The following is a 16,039-nucleotide window of genomic DNA, read 5'->3' as shown; positions in this document are numbered from 1 at the left end:
AGGTGCTTAGGAATGCCTTTTTCCTCAACAATAATCCAGGAATATAGGCGTGTTTGAAATGGAGTGGCACCCTTGTGAATTCCCAAGTACCCATCAGAGGCTTGTCTGCTGTTAGAGATGTATTCCTGCATTTCAAAATCTCTCTGATATGGTTGTTAGCTTTGTGTACGGAAGTCCAGATGTGCAGTGCTCCATTAAAAGGGTAAATATCTAATACTAGTACAAAGTTTTGTATCATTAAACTGTTGCCTTGTTCCTTTTGGGCCCGTTCGTTTGTGTCCATAGCCTGATATGGGGTTTCCCCATTTTTGGCTTTCCCTCCTGCAGTCTCTGCTGCAGGGAGTTGCTGCTCCCCTGTACTGCATAGGGCCTCTAGTATCTGTGATTGCTTCTCTGATTGCTTTGTAAGTAAATCCAGGATCTCTATTGCTTTTGAGCTCAGGAGTTCAAGTGTCTTTGCCATTAGAAGACATTGCTCAGAAAGCAATGATAAATCAATTCTGTCCTCTATGTGTTTTGGAGCTTTCAATATTGCCTCTTCCTCAACCCCCACATTCCGACTTACTTGATCAGGGAGTGGTGTCAGCTCCTCATCCCTCAGGGCTCGAATCTGTTGGTTAAAGGGATCGCTGTCTCTTCAGGTGTCCTTGAGGGCCATGCTTGGCGTGCAATTGCAAAGTCCTCTAAGTAACTTTGTTTTAGTAAAATTGATTCACTCACTGGCTTTGGAGATCTTTTCCTTCTTTTACAATCCTTGTCGTTTTGCGAGCCCTGGGCAGTTGGTGAGGCAAGTCTTTTCTTCCTTTTAGGCATTTTAGCTGTGCCTCGCGTCTCTCCTTGTTTTGTCTGAAGGATTATCAGCAGCTTAATTAGTTTCTCTTTCCTCCCCGGCTTCCGCAGATATAGTTTAAAATAGTTTGAAATAATAGCTGATAAAATGCTAGTATGCAATAATACATACATTTAAAACATTAGATAAAACAGACCGGGGAGTTTAACTACACAGCCGTCCTCTGGCAGCTGCTAGAAGGAAAAGCGCGAGGGGGAAAAAGGCACCACTTCTGGGCCTGACCGAAAGTTAGGTGAAATCCTCTGAACAAGAGCACAAAGAGCAAAACAAAACAAACAACACGGGCGTTAACCCTTCCCTGTGCTTTCTAAAACTAATACATATATTTTTTTGGCTGGAGTTAAGCTTAAAATTTACCTGTTCTGACTTGCATACAAATTCAACTGTAGCATTGAATTTTTGCTGTTCTTACTTGCTGTGAACCGCTGTGAGTCGCCTTCGGGCTGAGAACAGCAGTATATAAGTAAAGTAAATAAATAAATAAATAAATAAGAACAAACCTACAGAACCTATCTTGTTCATAGTTTGGGGACTGCCTTTACTATTCTTTTTCATCATTTCTCTTACAATTTTTATTTTAATGCTTTAATATTTTGTTTGCTGTCCATTGCCTTGCATTAGCCAGTGTGGTGTAGTAGTTTGAGTGTTGGACTAGGACTCAGATTGAAGGTGCAAGTCCTTGCTTAACATGGAAATTCACTAAGAATTTTTGGGCAAATCCCACTTTCTCAGCCTCAGACATAGGCCTCTGAACAAATTTGGCCAATAATCCATCTATGTTAGAATTAAAGAATTAATACAGTTTAATTGCCATGACTCAATACTATGGAATCCTGGGATTTGTAGTTTGGAAATGCACCAGCATTCTTAAGCAGAGAAGATTAAAGACCTTGTAAAACTAAAACTCCCAGGATTTCATAGCATTGAGCCACGACAGTTAATAGTGGTGCCAAAGTACATTCATTCTACTGCGTAGATACACCCACAGTCTTATGTCCTTAGGAATCAGCTAAGGTTCTCTACCTTGCTTTGACTTTTTTGGGGAAGTTTTTATGAAGAAAAGCATAGTAATGAAGGCTTATGTTGTTGGTTTAATACACAGTGTGTTCTTTTTAGGAATGCTATCTAATCTATTCAGATGAGAACCTGAGCATGAGAGATCACCTTGAATCTTATCCTTGTCTATGCATTTGAAATTGTTAGCCAGAGAATTTGGTTTGTTATCTTCACCTGTTATGTTGTTTAAACCCTCAAATGGAATGACCTTTGATTACAGGGAAATAACTAAATAAAACCAATTGTGGGTTGAATGTCTCATGACTGACGTGTACTTTGAGCTGCAGCAGGAACATATAAACAGTTGCCGAAATCAGCAAAGTAAACCACAGAGACTAAATTGATCTGAACAGCATGAAGATTTTTTTCCTCCTAGTGGCTTTTGAGCTTTGTTGGGCTCAGTACAACCCAAATACAAAGACTGGAAGGACCTCTATTGTCCACCTCTTTGAATGGCGTTGGGCTGACATTGCTCTGGAGTGTGAGCGCTATCTAGCACCTAATGGATATGGTGGAGTTCAGGTAGGCCATTCTCAAACTTATTGCCAGTTGCACCCCTTCCTAGAATTGAAAAACCTAAAGATGGAAATGCAAGCACTGGGAACCTCAAGGCGGGACTTCTGCAATACCCTTTACATCGGGCAGGGCTACCTCTGTACCTAACTGGAAACTCCAATTTGCTCAAAACACAGCAGATAGATTAGTAATAGGAACATCTAGGAGTGAGAATATCATCCTTTTACTAAAGTCACACCACTGGTTGCCAATTTGTTTTGGGGCAAAGTATGCAAACTGCTGAGCTGCTGAACTTCCTAACCAAAAGGTTGGAAGTTCGAATCTGGGGAGCGGGGTGAGCTCCTGCTGTTAGGCCCAGCTTCTGTCAACCTAGCAGTTCAAAATCATACATATGTGAGTAGATCAATAGGTACCGCTTCGGTGGGAAGGTAACGTCATTCCATGCAGTCATATTGGCTACATGACCTTGGAGGTGTCTACAGACAACGGCGACTCTTTGGCTTAGAAATGGAGATGTGCACCCCCCAGAGTTGGACACGACTAGACTTAATGTCAGGGGAAACCTTTACCTGAGTGTTGGTTTGTGTCCAGGTTACCTACAGCATCACCTCCAGAATAATCTGCCCCAGACACTGAGGGCCTTTGGGGATATCAACCAGCCCAAACCCAATTGGCAACAGTCACCCGCAGCCCTTCCACACAGCCATATAATCCAGAATATCAAGGCAGAAAATCCCACAATATCTGCTTTGAATTGGGTTATCTGAGTCCACACTGCCATATATTCCAGTTCAAAGCAGATAATGTGAGGTTTTATTTAGCTGTGTGGAAGGGGCCCCAGAGAACCTTTTCATTGGCCACCCCAAGACTGTGGAATGACCTGCCAGAAGAGCTTTGACAGCTAAATCAGCTGATGGAATTTAAAACACAGCTGAAAATCTATCTCATTTGGCAGGCCTACCCAGCCAGTTTTAACTTTAACTTTTTAATCACATTCTGTGTTTATTTTTAACTTTTGTCTCAGGTATTTTGATATGATGATGTGCTAATATATGCTTTTATGGTTGCATTTTAACAATATTTTAATATGTGATTTTATAGATGTGTTTGATTAAGTTGTGCCCTGCCTCTAGCCAAAAGGTGAGGCCGGGAATAATAATAATAATAATAATAATAATAATAATAATAATAATATCTTGAAAATGTATTTAGAAAGCGGATTATGCTTAGGTGAAGCATTATGCTAAGAAGCAGTGATTATGTCCCATTGTAATTAATGTGTCCTGCACAAAATTTGATATCAAGGTGACAACATAATTTTTAAATAGACTTGTTTTGGATACAGGTCATTTCACCTAAACAAGCTGAGGCTGTATTTTTAGTTATTCCATTAGTAGTCTCTTTGAAATCAGTCTTTGGAGGTTTTTAAACAGAGACTGAATTGGCATTTGTCACGAGGGCTTTGAGTATATTCCTGCACAGCAGTGAATTGGATTGGATTCTTGTGGTCTCTTCTAAATCTGCAATTCTAAATCTGGTACACTGTTGTGTTGTACGCTGTACAACTGGTTGAGCATACCAAATTTGCCATGTGGCACCTTAAATGTGTGCATGTAATATGTATTAAAGCTACTTTAAAATATGCAGAGATTTGCTCAAGAGACGTTTGCATTATGGGAATATGAGCATTTCAATCTTTAAGATGTTCATTAAATAATAACACATTCCTCGAATATCAGAAGTACAAGTATATTATTTTACAGAATCTGTCATTCTTGACTATGTTAGTTGGGTCTGATAGGACTTATGGTTCTACATCTGCAAATATCCAGAATTCCCATCTCTGTTTTAAACAAAAGCTTGGAAGTTCGCATCTGGGTTCAGTGAACCCACTCCATTGCTAATTTTCACACTCCTTTGAATGAAAAGGAATTGATAGAGAAGGCTGCAGGCAATATATTCTTTGTTGAGAATTAATTGTGAAAACTTGGAAAAAATCTAATATAGGCTGAGCATCTTTATTCAGGAATCTGAAATAATATAAAATGCAAAATTGTCCTCATGGTGACTGAGGTCACCTTTGTATTTGTATAAAATTTTTATCTTATACACAAAATATATTGTGTATAAAATCACCAGGCTATATGTGTAAATGAAGTGTAAATGAAGCATAAATGATTTTGATGTTTAGACTTGGGTCTCATCTCCGAGATGTATATGCAAATAAAGCTATTCCATATTTTTTTTTAAAAAAATCTGAACTTCAAAACTTGTCTGGTCTTAAGTATTTCACATAAGGAATTCTGAACCAGTACTTTTGGAATTAGAGAAAGCGTACTAATTTTTAATGTTATTTTTATTTTGCCCATACAGATTCTGTCTGTTTCTTGGAAGCCTCCAGTGTATGTAAAAATTTATTACATGCCTTTGCTTAAGTGGTTGATTTTTTAAAATCCTGTGGCATTGTATGATACATTTATTTTACAGATTTCCCCTCCAAATGAAAACATCGTCATTACAAATCCATGGAGGCCATGGTGGGAAAGATACCAGCCCATCAGCTACAAACTATGTTCACGATCTGGGAGTGAGAATGAATTCATAGACATGGTCACCAGATGCAACAATGTTGGAGTAAGTAACTCAGAAATCCTGACAATACCAATATTTAGGTGCTTTGAGATCAAATAAATTCTGACTCTATGTTCATGATAACAGAAAACCAGTTCCTTCAAAAAGATACCTTGTAAAATGCAATTTGCAGTTACAAGACACATTACTATGTACCTCACAGGAAGTTGGCATTGTCAACTCGATTTGAATGGTGGCTTTTCAATTGAATTAATTTGGAGAATCAATTTGGCTCTGGAAACATTAAATGAATCCACTTATTAGAGTGCATCACTCTAAAACAACATGTGTCATTAGCAAAGCAACAGGTGCAGATGTGCAAAGTGCTAGGACTACTTGTTTCTGACATCCTTGCACACTGGGAATCTGGTAAAATAATTTCCGGTAAAATAATTTTAGTGCATTTATGTCTCTATAATATACCAGAAGCATACTTGAAGGTGACATCTTTAATGCAATTATTGGAGCAAAATAAAAATAAACAAAGAAAGGGTGAAAACCAGGATATCCCTTCACATTGCTTCATGAAAATAACTTAAATAAATATTTTGTCTCAATAAGGTGCATATCTATGTTGATGCTGTAGTCAACCACATGTGCGGATCTGGAGGTGGAGAAGGCACACATTCTACCTGTGGAAGCTATTTTAATACTGGTACCCGTGACTTTCCTGCTGTCCCTTATTCAGCCTGGGACTTCAATGATGGGAAATGCAGAACTCAGAGTGGAGAGATTGAAAATTACAATGATGCTTACCAGGTAAACTCTGTGGCTGATTTATTTGTTGTTCTTTTCTTTTTTCTTTTGTTGTTCTTTTAGCTGGTTGAAAAGCAAAATCAAGCAGATGAATATATTAATAGGTAATAAATAGATAGATAGATAGATAGATAGATAGATAGATAGATAGATAGACAGACTGACGGGTGGGTGGACGGACGGACGGACGGACGGATAGACAAGCAGACTGACCGGCCGGCGAACTGACCAACTGACTGGAGGTTGCTTGTGATCAGCATCATGTTTCACTCTCAGCCTAGGATGCAAGAGATTTTAGTATCTCAAAGTCTGGACTAAATGTGTAATACTTTTTATTTACTTTATCATTGAGTTACAACTGCAGGTTGCTAATATCCTAAAACACATGTGTCAACTCAAGGCCCTTCATGTCACTTTGTGCACCGCACGAGGTCTGGGCGCATTTCAGACCATGTAGTATTTTGAATATTTCTGTTTACATTTTGAATTGTATTTGTTGTTATTTTCAGAACATGATCAATGAATCTGGATGGTGTGCGATGTAGTGTCTCAGGTTATTTAACAATATGTTAAAGAATATATTTATACAGTCTTATAATTACAAATGGCCCTCTGAAGGCAATAGTAAGGCTGATATGACTCTCAGTGGAAATGAGTTTGACACACCTACCCAAAAGGCAACAGATCTTGTCTGATTTTGGAAGCTAAGCAGGGCCAGTCCTGCTTAATATTTGGATAGGAGACGGGCAATGAAAACCAGGATCTGCAAGCTATTTTTCAAAACTATTTATGAGTGCTCTTTACCTAAGTAAACTCTTAGGTTTTACCATAAATCAACAGGTGGCTTGAAGGCACATGCAGACATACCATTGGATTGACATTTCAAAATCATTTTTCCTGAACAGGTCCGTGATTGTCGCCTTGTTAGTCTTCTTGACCTTGCTCTGGAGAAGGACTACGTGCGCTCCACAGTTGCTAACTTTATGAACCGCCTGATTGACATTGGAGTAGCAGGATTTCGAATTGACGCTTCCAAACATATGTGGCCTGGGGACATGAAAGCATTTTTAGACAAGCTAAAGAATCTGAACACAAGTTGGTTTCCTGAAGGAACAAAGCCATTCATCTTTCAAGAGGTGATTCATTGATCTGTCATGTCAAAGCTACACATTAAACACATATAGTGTTAGCTTGAGAAAATGGCAAGATGAACCTTTTCCTAAGTTGTCAACCTAAGATATGCTACTTTTTTACTACACTGGCAGGGGGAGTTCTGGGATCTGCATCTTTAAAGGGTAACTTTGAAAGCTCAACGGTATCATCAAGGAACTCTCATCACATGTCACTTGCATTGAACAGGATGTTCGGAAATATATGGATATAGGTATACCCCTGTTAACAAACTAGATTTGTTCCTGGACATTACTTGCTTAACAGAAAAAAATGTTACCAGAGGCAAAAGTAGTTTGGAAAAGATAGATCTAAAAATAAAAATAAAAATGAAGGACAGTTAATTGTTTTCTAGAAAGTTTTGTATTCAAAACTAACAATATCCACAACCAAGTCAGGTATGCCTTTCTTAGATAAACAAAATAATGTAGAATCTTCTAAAAATCAGTACAGATCGTTTTGAACCTTCTAGAAATCCTTTTGAAGCTTTTAGAGATCACTTTTTTTTATTAGTTTCCAATTATGATGTCCATTTTCATAACTAAATCTATGTTTCTATTTTTAACATGGTAGGGACAGTTGATGGGACATGCTTAACTGCTTTCCCATTTTCTCTATCTCTATCTTTAAAAAAATGGTTCTGTATCTGAAGCTACCTAGCCTGTTGTACAAATGTACAGCGAGCTACAATGAAATCAGAGTAGAATTCTGTTTGCTCCCAACTCAGGCTTCATGGAATTGTTCACTGTTGATATACTGCTGCTACCCAGTGGCAAATGTTTATTTTTCCGGTCATCCTTCAGCACCCTCCTAATGTCCCCACTAACTCCCAGCCAGCCAGAGAATAAAGAGTTTGGAAAGCTGGGAAGACATGAAAATAAACTTATTTGACAGCGTCTTCATTAACTGAGGTTTATCCTTTTGTATACTTATTCAATCTTAAGGAGGTGCCTAACTTTATTCTAGTGTACACACTTGTCCCCAGTACACATTTAGATTTTTATGTGAACTGCTGGAGCCTAATATTTTTTCAGTGAAGGGGAAAGCACAGAACATGTAATTTTGATCTTGAGGTGCTTGAAGTTTTACAGTCAAGAGAGCAATGAGTGAGACAGTAATGCAGATACTATAGAGTTGTGTTTACAAACTTCAGTTTCCTACAGACACGCTAGTCAGGGAAATGGTTGGCTTCAAACCTTATGGAATACAGCACCTATTTTGTTAGTTCCTGCCATTTTTAATACACATTGGCATATATAACTTCACTAGTCAATACTACATGAGTCACAATTGAATGTGTGACCTGCCGTAGGGTTAATCTGCATTTGGCTGAATCCAGAGTTCGGAGACTTCCTCTGTGTCTCCACCATTGCTCCTAGTTGTCTACAGAGTTCTGTGCCCTAGTCAATGTGGGTACCCTTGTAGACTTCAAAAGCATGAAGATGTGGGGGGCTATTGATTTTGCAGTCAATTTTGCAGCTGAGCTTATAAATGAGATGGGGGAAGAAAGAGAATGAGAAAAAGGGCTTATTCCACACCTTGAAATAAATGTTTTGTTTTTTCACCTTTCAGGTAATTGATATGGGTGGAGAGGCCATCTCAGCCAGTGAATACTTCGGAAATGGCCGGGTAACAGAATTCAAATATGGTGCAAAATTAGGGACAGTCATTCGCAGGTGGAATGGAGAAAAGATGGCTTATCTAAAGTAATTTTTATTTCATGTAGTTCAAACAAGGATACAACTGAAAGCTCAATATTATTTAGCATCTGAAAAGTGCTGTTTCCAATTAATTTGTTACTTTCTTCATTTTCTTTAGGAACTGGGGTGAAGGCTGGGGTTTCATGCCTTCTGACAAAGCTCTGGTTTTTGTGGATAATCATGATAACCAGAGAGGACATGGTGCTGGAGGAGCTTCCATTTTGACTTTTTGGGATCCTAGGTGAGCAACACTTTTGAAGGCCTAAGTGTTCTTCATTACCTATCTCCCAGAAGAAATATAAACCTTGATTTCTGAATCTTCTTTTTTTTTTAACCTTTCTCTCCCCATCACCTGTTTTCAGACTCTACAAAATGGCAGTTGGTTTCATGCTTGCTCACCCTTATGGTTTTACACGAATCATGTCAAGTTTCCGTTGGTCAAGGAATTTTGTGAATGGAAAGGTAAGTTCCTATTGTGTCATTAGTAATAACGATGTCTAATTGGTTATAAGTATTCCTCATTTATTTAGTGCAAGCTATTTATTTTCACTGTTCCACAAATTCAAGAAAACCCACACATTTTGTATAGGGGGTGATTTCGGGTTCTAGTAGGATTATGTGTTAAAGGAGCTGAAAAGAGATTTTTTTTTGGACGAGACAACTAAAATAGGCCTGCATAAAGAATGAGTCACTTTTGTTTTGGTTCTTCCACTATAACTAGATTCATGTGATGAATCATATGCGATTTAAAGCACTATTCAAGTTCAAGTTCACTTTATTACGGTCAATGACCAGCTCAAAAGGAGAGGGACACAGATTTAAGGGTCAGGAGATTTAAAACTTCAAAACTTTAAAGCACAGTTGGAGGGTGGTGGGCTGTAGAAATGCTCCTCCTTTCCTAAATTAACTAACTTTTAAAACTCAGGTTCAATATTAATTTGAATATGTTTTAATGGTTTTTAACTGTGAATTTTAAAATACTGTTTATATTTAGTTCTGTTTTAATGTTTGCATATTTGTATATTTTAAATTGTATGCTAATATTTTAATGTTAAGTTGTTTTGAGTCTCCTTCATGAGAGATTAAGTGGATATAAATAAATATAATAGTAATAGTAGTAGTAGTAGTAGTAATAATAATAATAATAATAATAATAATTTACCCGATTAGAAATGAACAGAGAATGTGCACCTAAGTTTCATAGGTATCATAAGTTTATTGTCAGAACTGCAAAGCCTCTTAACCTTAAAGATTATCATAGTCCCATTTCTTGGAAAAATTACTCAGGATAACAATTATGATATGATCCCCAGAAGTGTACTTGAGTGTACTTTATCCCATTGTTGCATGTACAGCTTAATTTGGAATATTTTGAGCTATTTAATTAGATGTTCTCAATTGTGTATAAGTTCTTAAAAATGTATCTTGTCTGCAGATTTGTTATTTGCCAACAGTCATCTAATATTTTTGTCCCACATATGTCCTGTAACTAGGATGTTAATGACTGGATTGGACCTCCAAGCAATTCTGATGGCTCAACTAAGTCAGTTACCATTAATCCAGACACAACTTGTGGCAATGAGTGGGTCTGTGAACATCGATGGCGTCAAATAAGGTTAGAAAAATGTAAAATTTATCCAATCTATACATAACATCACTTTCAGTCAACTTAATTTGCTTCACTCGGTATTGGTTTTTAGGCACTTTGAAGAGTGATGAGAAAAAGTCTATTCTAATTAACCAGTATGTTCTAGCATCAAGGTTTTAAATCAGTAGGTTTTAAACTGATTTTTAAATAATAGAAATTATTTAACAAAATTTAAATGTAACCAAAATTTTGATTTTTTCTTAAACCAGGAAAAAGTGAAAGATCGTTATGAATTTTAGTTATACAAATCCTGTTATTCCATGACTATTTTAATATGAATGTCCACTTGCAAAGAGACATGTCCCATGCTGAATTCTAGATGTTGTCTTTATGCTTTCATCACTATATTTTGTTACAATTTTTTCAAAATAGTTTTTGCTATCTTTTGATACGTCAGTACTTGAGATCAGCTTGTATTGTTATCAAAATGACACATGATGGCACTTGCATATAAAATTTTTAATGCTGTTTCTCTTCTCCCCTTCCAAAGGAATATGGCTATTTTTCGTAATGTTGTTGATGGACAGGCATTTACCAATTGGTGGGACAATAACAGCAATCAAGTGGCATTTGGTCGTGGCAACAAAGGATTCATTGTCTTTAATAATGATGACTGGTAAGTAGGCTGAGATTTTTTTAAGATGCTGAAACCATCACTAACTTACTTGGGTGTGTGCCCTGCAAGGTTGACCAAACTCTTTTAAATTGGATGCCAAATTCAACATCAGAGAAAAGAATACATGTAACTGCATTTATATGGTGATCAAGGGCTAAGGGTGAAATAGTGAGACCAAAAATGTATGTATAATTGAGCTCAACTTCTGCAAATCTCAAGAGGGAGGGATGTAAGCAGACATGCAGGGAGAGAATGGGAAAAAACTTGCATAGAAACTAGGAAACCATCAAATGATTTGGCCCCCAAGAGCCTGTGGTATCTCACCCCTACTATGCTATGTCATATCACACAAAGCGTTGAACTGTGCTTCACAGAACCTTCCATAGAAAGACAGCAATACGAACCTAATCAACATCAGTTACATATCTATTGGTGAGTAATGATTGTTACGAGGTGAAATGGTTTCATGAAGCAGAACAGTACTTCAGCATTGGCCACTACATAAGGGAATGATAGTCTTGGATAAACCTCATTTGTTTATTGTGTAAAGCTTTATTGGGAAAAGGGATTTTTTAAATGTCTAATACTTTTAATTCCCTGTCAAACAGGAACTTGTCTGAAACACTCCAAACCGGCCTTCCTGCAGGCACATATTGTGATATCATTTCGGGTGAGAAGGAGGGGAACAGCTGCACTGGAATCAGAATTGACGTACAAGGTGATGGCAAAGCTTATTTTCAGATCAGCAACAGTGCTGAAGACCCCTTTGTTGCAATTCACGTTAATGCGAAATTATAATTCTGTCCAGACAAATGTTCATCCTTGATCTGGCTTTCCTAAACAATTGGAGCAATGTAGAATAATACAGAATTTTTAAAATATAGAATAAATGGCTGTAATGTTCAATATTCTTGCTGTTTGTTTCATTGGTAACGCAGGCCCCTTCTACACGGCCATATAATCCAGATTATCAGATCAGATAATCCACGAGTCTACACTATGCACAATAGCACCACCATTACAACCTGCTTCTGCAATCATGAAGTGAATACATTTTGTGTCTTATGAATGCAGAATTTAGTTTAACATTGGACAAAATATGTCCAGCCACTTCCACAAGGGAATCTTAGCCGTTCATAGGCCACAAACAGGATTCTATCCAAGGCTAGTGTTGACAACTTGCTTATTTAATTTAAGATATTTGAAATAAAGTCTTTGTCTCACTCAATTGTTGTATTTGTATAAAAAGTGTGTGACCTGGCAGTAAAGATTGAGAACATCTGCATATTACGGCAATTGGAATGAAGTGCTATACCCACTTAACGACAATTTACTGACTAATAAGGTCTATTAGGAACAATTTAGTATTCATGATAAGGTTTCTTCCCTCAGTTTGGCAATTTTGCCAGTGTTTAATTGTGCTGTAAATAAAATTGCATGCTTTACTCTCCAAATGAATGCTGCAATAAGGTGCTTTAATTGAGCTAAGGTAGAAAACAGAGTATCCCTTTTAGCAAATGAATTAGGGCCTAGGACTGAACATTCAGTTTTGCCACAGAAAGCAGAAAAAGGGCAGTCATATTCAGAAGAAGGCTTTCCCCCAGCTTACTTGAGATGCAAAAAGACAAGGGTGGCACTTACCAGAGCTCCACAATGGCCTGCCCAATATCTAGTGTGTCCTTTTTTGATGTGACTGTTGTGAACTGGGAGTGAATTTAGACTGGCCAGAGTAGACAAGTCCTGCATTGAGTTGGCATTCACATGATCAATTGAAGCCACTGTACTGTCTCTTCACCGTATGTGTCACTATCACCATTCCTAACTGGTAACAGAGAACCATGCAAGCTCCTGGCCATCATGGGTGACTCCAGCAGTCTGTCACTTGAGCCAGATATTTAGAAAAGAACCAGCTCTATACAACAAGACCACGAAGATCAGTCACCATTGCTTTCAGATTCTTTTATTTCTTCAGGAGGTGGAAGAATTCCTGTCTCTGAACACCAGCAGCTCAGTTCAACACACTGGCAGAGTCTACCAGGATAGAGAGTGGTGTATTTTCTACACAGAGTTCCTTGCTACTTCATGTGTCTAGTTCACCCAGCCTCAGAATAAGACCACCTCTATGCATGTGCAATCTAATTGTGATGATAATTTAAATAGAAATGCAATGCATACCTTGGGAAAACTATGACAAGGTGACTTTTTCTTCTTTGGTGTATGTTTGTGTGAAAAAAGGTCCTTTTTATCCCAGTTTCCTCCTATTCTCCTTTTCCCTCTTAGAAACCCTGACATTTCACTTTGCTTAATCCCAAACTTTCTCAGTTTTGTGATCTGGCTGTTGCAATTAACATTTCTCCATCTTGTGTTTAAATAGCTTGTTATTTCTATTATGCATTTAGTGTTAGCCTTTTATGAAGCTTCACCGTAACTACGATTCCACATTGTAACAGATCACCTTTCCAGACTGGAATCCTTTCACACCCTGCCCTTGTTTCCCACTTGGGATCTTGGACCTCAGAGTAACCTTATACACATAAACATCTAGCTGTGTTGTGGAAGTTCACTGTGGTTAGCATGACCAGCCTTCACCAAACTTTATATGAACAGAAGGAGACTAGTCAAAACAAACAAAGAAGTATATATGTAGGAAGAGACACATCATTAATATATTGAGAGTTGAACTTCCAATCAATCAGAGCTCCCTCAACCCACAGTCAGTTCTCCTGCCCCTCTGAGTGATCTATTTCTATACCATCTGCTGTTTTTCATTTTAAAATCCATATTCTTTTTCTAAGACATATTTATCTATCTCTATCAAATCCAACCATATCTGTGTCACACAAAACAAACCTCTATTTTGTAATATTTCCTATCCACCTCGTCTGAAACATTTCCTGAGCTGTGATTGGTTTCTTTCAGTCAAGTTTACACAGTTCAGTTCTTCACATCCATATAGTCATTTTGTTATTGAATCCCTGGGACCTCAAAGAGGACCCTAAACCCATGGTAATGGAAAGGTCTCGATAGCAAAGTCAAGGTGACCTTTCACCCAGAAATCTAATTTGGGCTATCCTCCACTGATGACTTTTATCTTGGACATATAAGTCTTACAAGCACTCATGCATTCACTGGGGGGGGGGGATCCCATGCCCCCTTCAAGTGGTAGACATAATCCCCTAACAAAGTTTCTGCACACCTAATAATGGAGCCAAACCGAAGGTCACATAAGTTGCCCAATCCCCTGCTTCTGTCTTTCTTCGGGGAACCCATTTAGGCTGGCTAACATCCATTACCACCCATTATTTTGCCAACACAGACCGTTGTCTTCACCAAGGCTGTGAAAGCTACCATCATTACACCCATTGACTTAGACCCCACCCAAATTCCTTCTTCCTCTTGTACAGCTGAGAGGCAGACCAAGAAACAGCCAAAAACATCAAACTGGGTAATGACCGTTTATTAAAATTCCCACCAGAACCAGAAGCCAATCACCTACAGAAAGAGGCAGCATGCCTAAGCTAACCAGTGAGCAAATCCTAGCTGGCACCCACTTGAGCCAATCAGCACTCGGTGTGGCAAAGGTCTATTGTTTTGAACTCCTATAGATATTCCTATATGTTCCCATTGTGGGTATATTAGATTTGAGAGCACAGACTCTCCTGGCATCCATTTTGGCCAAAGCGAATAAAGCCTCTGTTCTTTTGCTTTCATCCTGCTATGTCCTATTTTGGATTGGATCTTTGGTTCTTGTGGAGCTGAAATCATATAACAGTTTTATGGAATATTTTCCATTCTTGAGTTTATTAAATGCAATTCCCCCTTTATAGCTCCGTGTAGACCTGGTTTATTGACTAAATCTTTGTAAGACATGTTACTTCCAGGGTCAAAAGGTCTGTTACCTATTTCATATATTCATAACATGTATGAGTTCATCCAAGTGCTCCAAGAGCATATCTAGCAATAGGAAGTGATAATCAAAGTAAAAGTGGCATGTTCCCTACCCCTTTCTCTTTAGACTACGGGATTGACAAGGGGATTGAGGGCTCTTTCTAATTTGTTTCTGTCTGGGCTTCCTTTAACATTGCTTGGCCTCCCGAACTCCAATTCAGATGGACAGACTTAATATCAACTAAGTTGAACAGACTATCTCTTTTAATCTTTTAGGATATTTATTGTAGACTATTACAGATATTCTGGCATACACATTCTACTTAGGGAAAAACACAGACATGTTAACGTCTGGACATATTGCTTTCATTACATCACACTGATTGAAAAATATCTTAGATGCATTATATTCCAGTACATGGCAAGTCAGATGTTACATATCCATAGGGACTGATCTCATAGAAAAATATCATCATCTTGAGCAATATAGCTTGGCAATATTGAGGAAATACACTCGGTTTTTTGAACAGGCATCCAAGCAGTTAATATTCTTAGACATTGGTATATCCCACAGTATCTGTTGTATATCTGTAAACATCCAGAACAATAAGAATGTGAAATACATATATTTATTTAGCAAAGCCTATTTGAGATCAAAGATGTTTCTTTACAAGCATGATCTATTTCCATCAGCATGTCTGTACTGTACCAGTACAACTGTTATTAGCAGCATTCTTTGGATAATGCAAACTACGAAGCAGTCTGGTGTCTACCTGCTCTTTACTTATATGTCTTTCCAAGATTATCATCTGACATATTTGGTCCAATTGAAATAAATATGTATTATGTTTCCCATTTATATAAAAACTAGCTGTGGCCCAGTCTGTGTATATGTGTTTTGTGTGGGTATATGTGTGTGTATATATTTGTGTATATGTATGTATGTATATGTATGTATGTGTGTGTGTGCGTGTATGTGTGTGTGTGTGTGTATATATATATATATGGTTTTGCACATGCGTTGTAATGTATTTTTTGTTTTTGGCTTTCTAAGTCTCTTCTACTGCGTTTTTCAGTGTTTTTATGAGTGATGGTCACTTGTTGGCCTGATATGTGTATTGAGTCCAAATTTGGTGTCAAGTCAATTTGTCCAGTGGTTTTTTGAGTTATGTTAATCCCTAAAATGAATATTACATTTTTATTTATAT

General features: G+C 37.7%; 1 protein-coding gene across 2 annotated transcripts; it reads left to right on the top strand.

The window, feature by feature from the left end:
- The first annotated feature begins 2 nt into the window (after positions 1-2).
- On the top strand, positions 3-11,849 carry LOC132774193 (pancreatic alpha-amylase). Of its 2 annotated transcripts, none has more exons than XM_067467764.1 (10): positions 3-202; positions 4,910-5,056; positions 5,615-5,812; positions 6,715-6,945; positions 8,552-8,685; positions 8,798-8,920; positions 9,042-9,141; positions 10,173-10,294; positions 10,818-10,943; positions 11,552-11,849. In XM_067467764.1, exons 1-10 carry the CDS (start codon positions 149-151, stop codon positions 11,739-11,741), a joined length of 1,425 nt encoding a protein of 474 aa, XP_067323865.1. In that variant the 5' UTR covers positions 3-148; the 3' UTR covers positions 11,742-11,849. The 2 variants fall into 2 exon arrangements, with proteins under 2 accessions (XP_067323865.1, XP_060630018.1); XM_060774035.2 differs by lacking the exon at positions 3-202 and adding an exon at positions 1,973-2,428.
- The last annotated feature ends 4,190 nt before the right edge of the window (positions 11,850-16,039 follow it).

The sequence above is a fragment of the Anolis sagrei genome, chromosome 4 (assembly GCF_037176765.1).
Source record: "Anolis sagrei isolate rAnoSag1 chromosome 4, rAnoSag1.mat, whole genome shotgun sequence".
NCBI lineage: Eukaryota > Metazoa > Chordata > Lepidosauria > Squamata > Dactyloidae > Anolis > Anolis sagrei.
The sequence above is the reverse complement of the archived record's forward strand: the minus strand, read 5'-3'. Positions and strand labels throughout refer to the sequence as shown.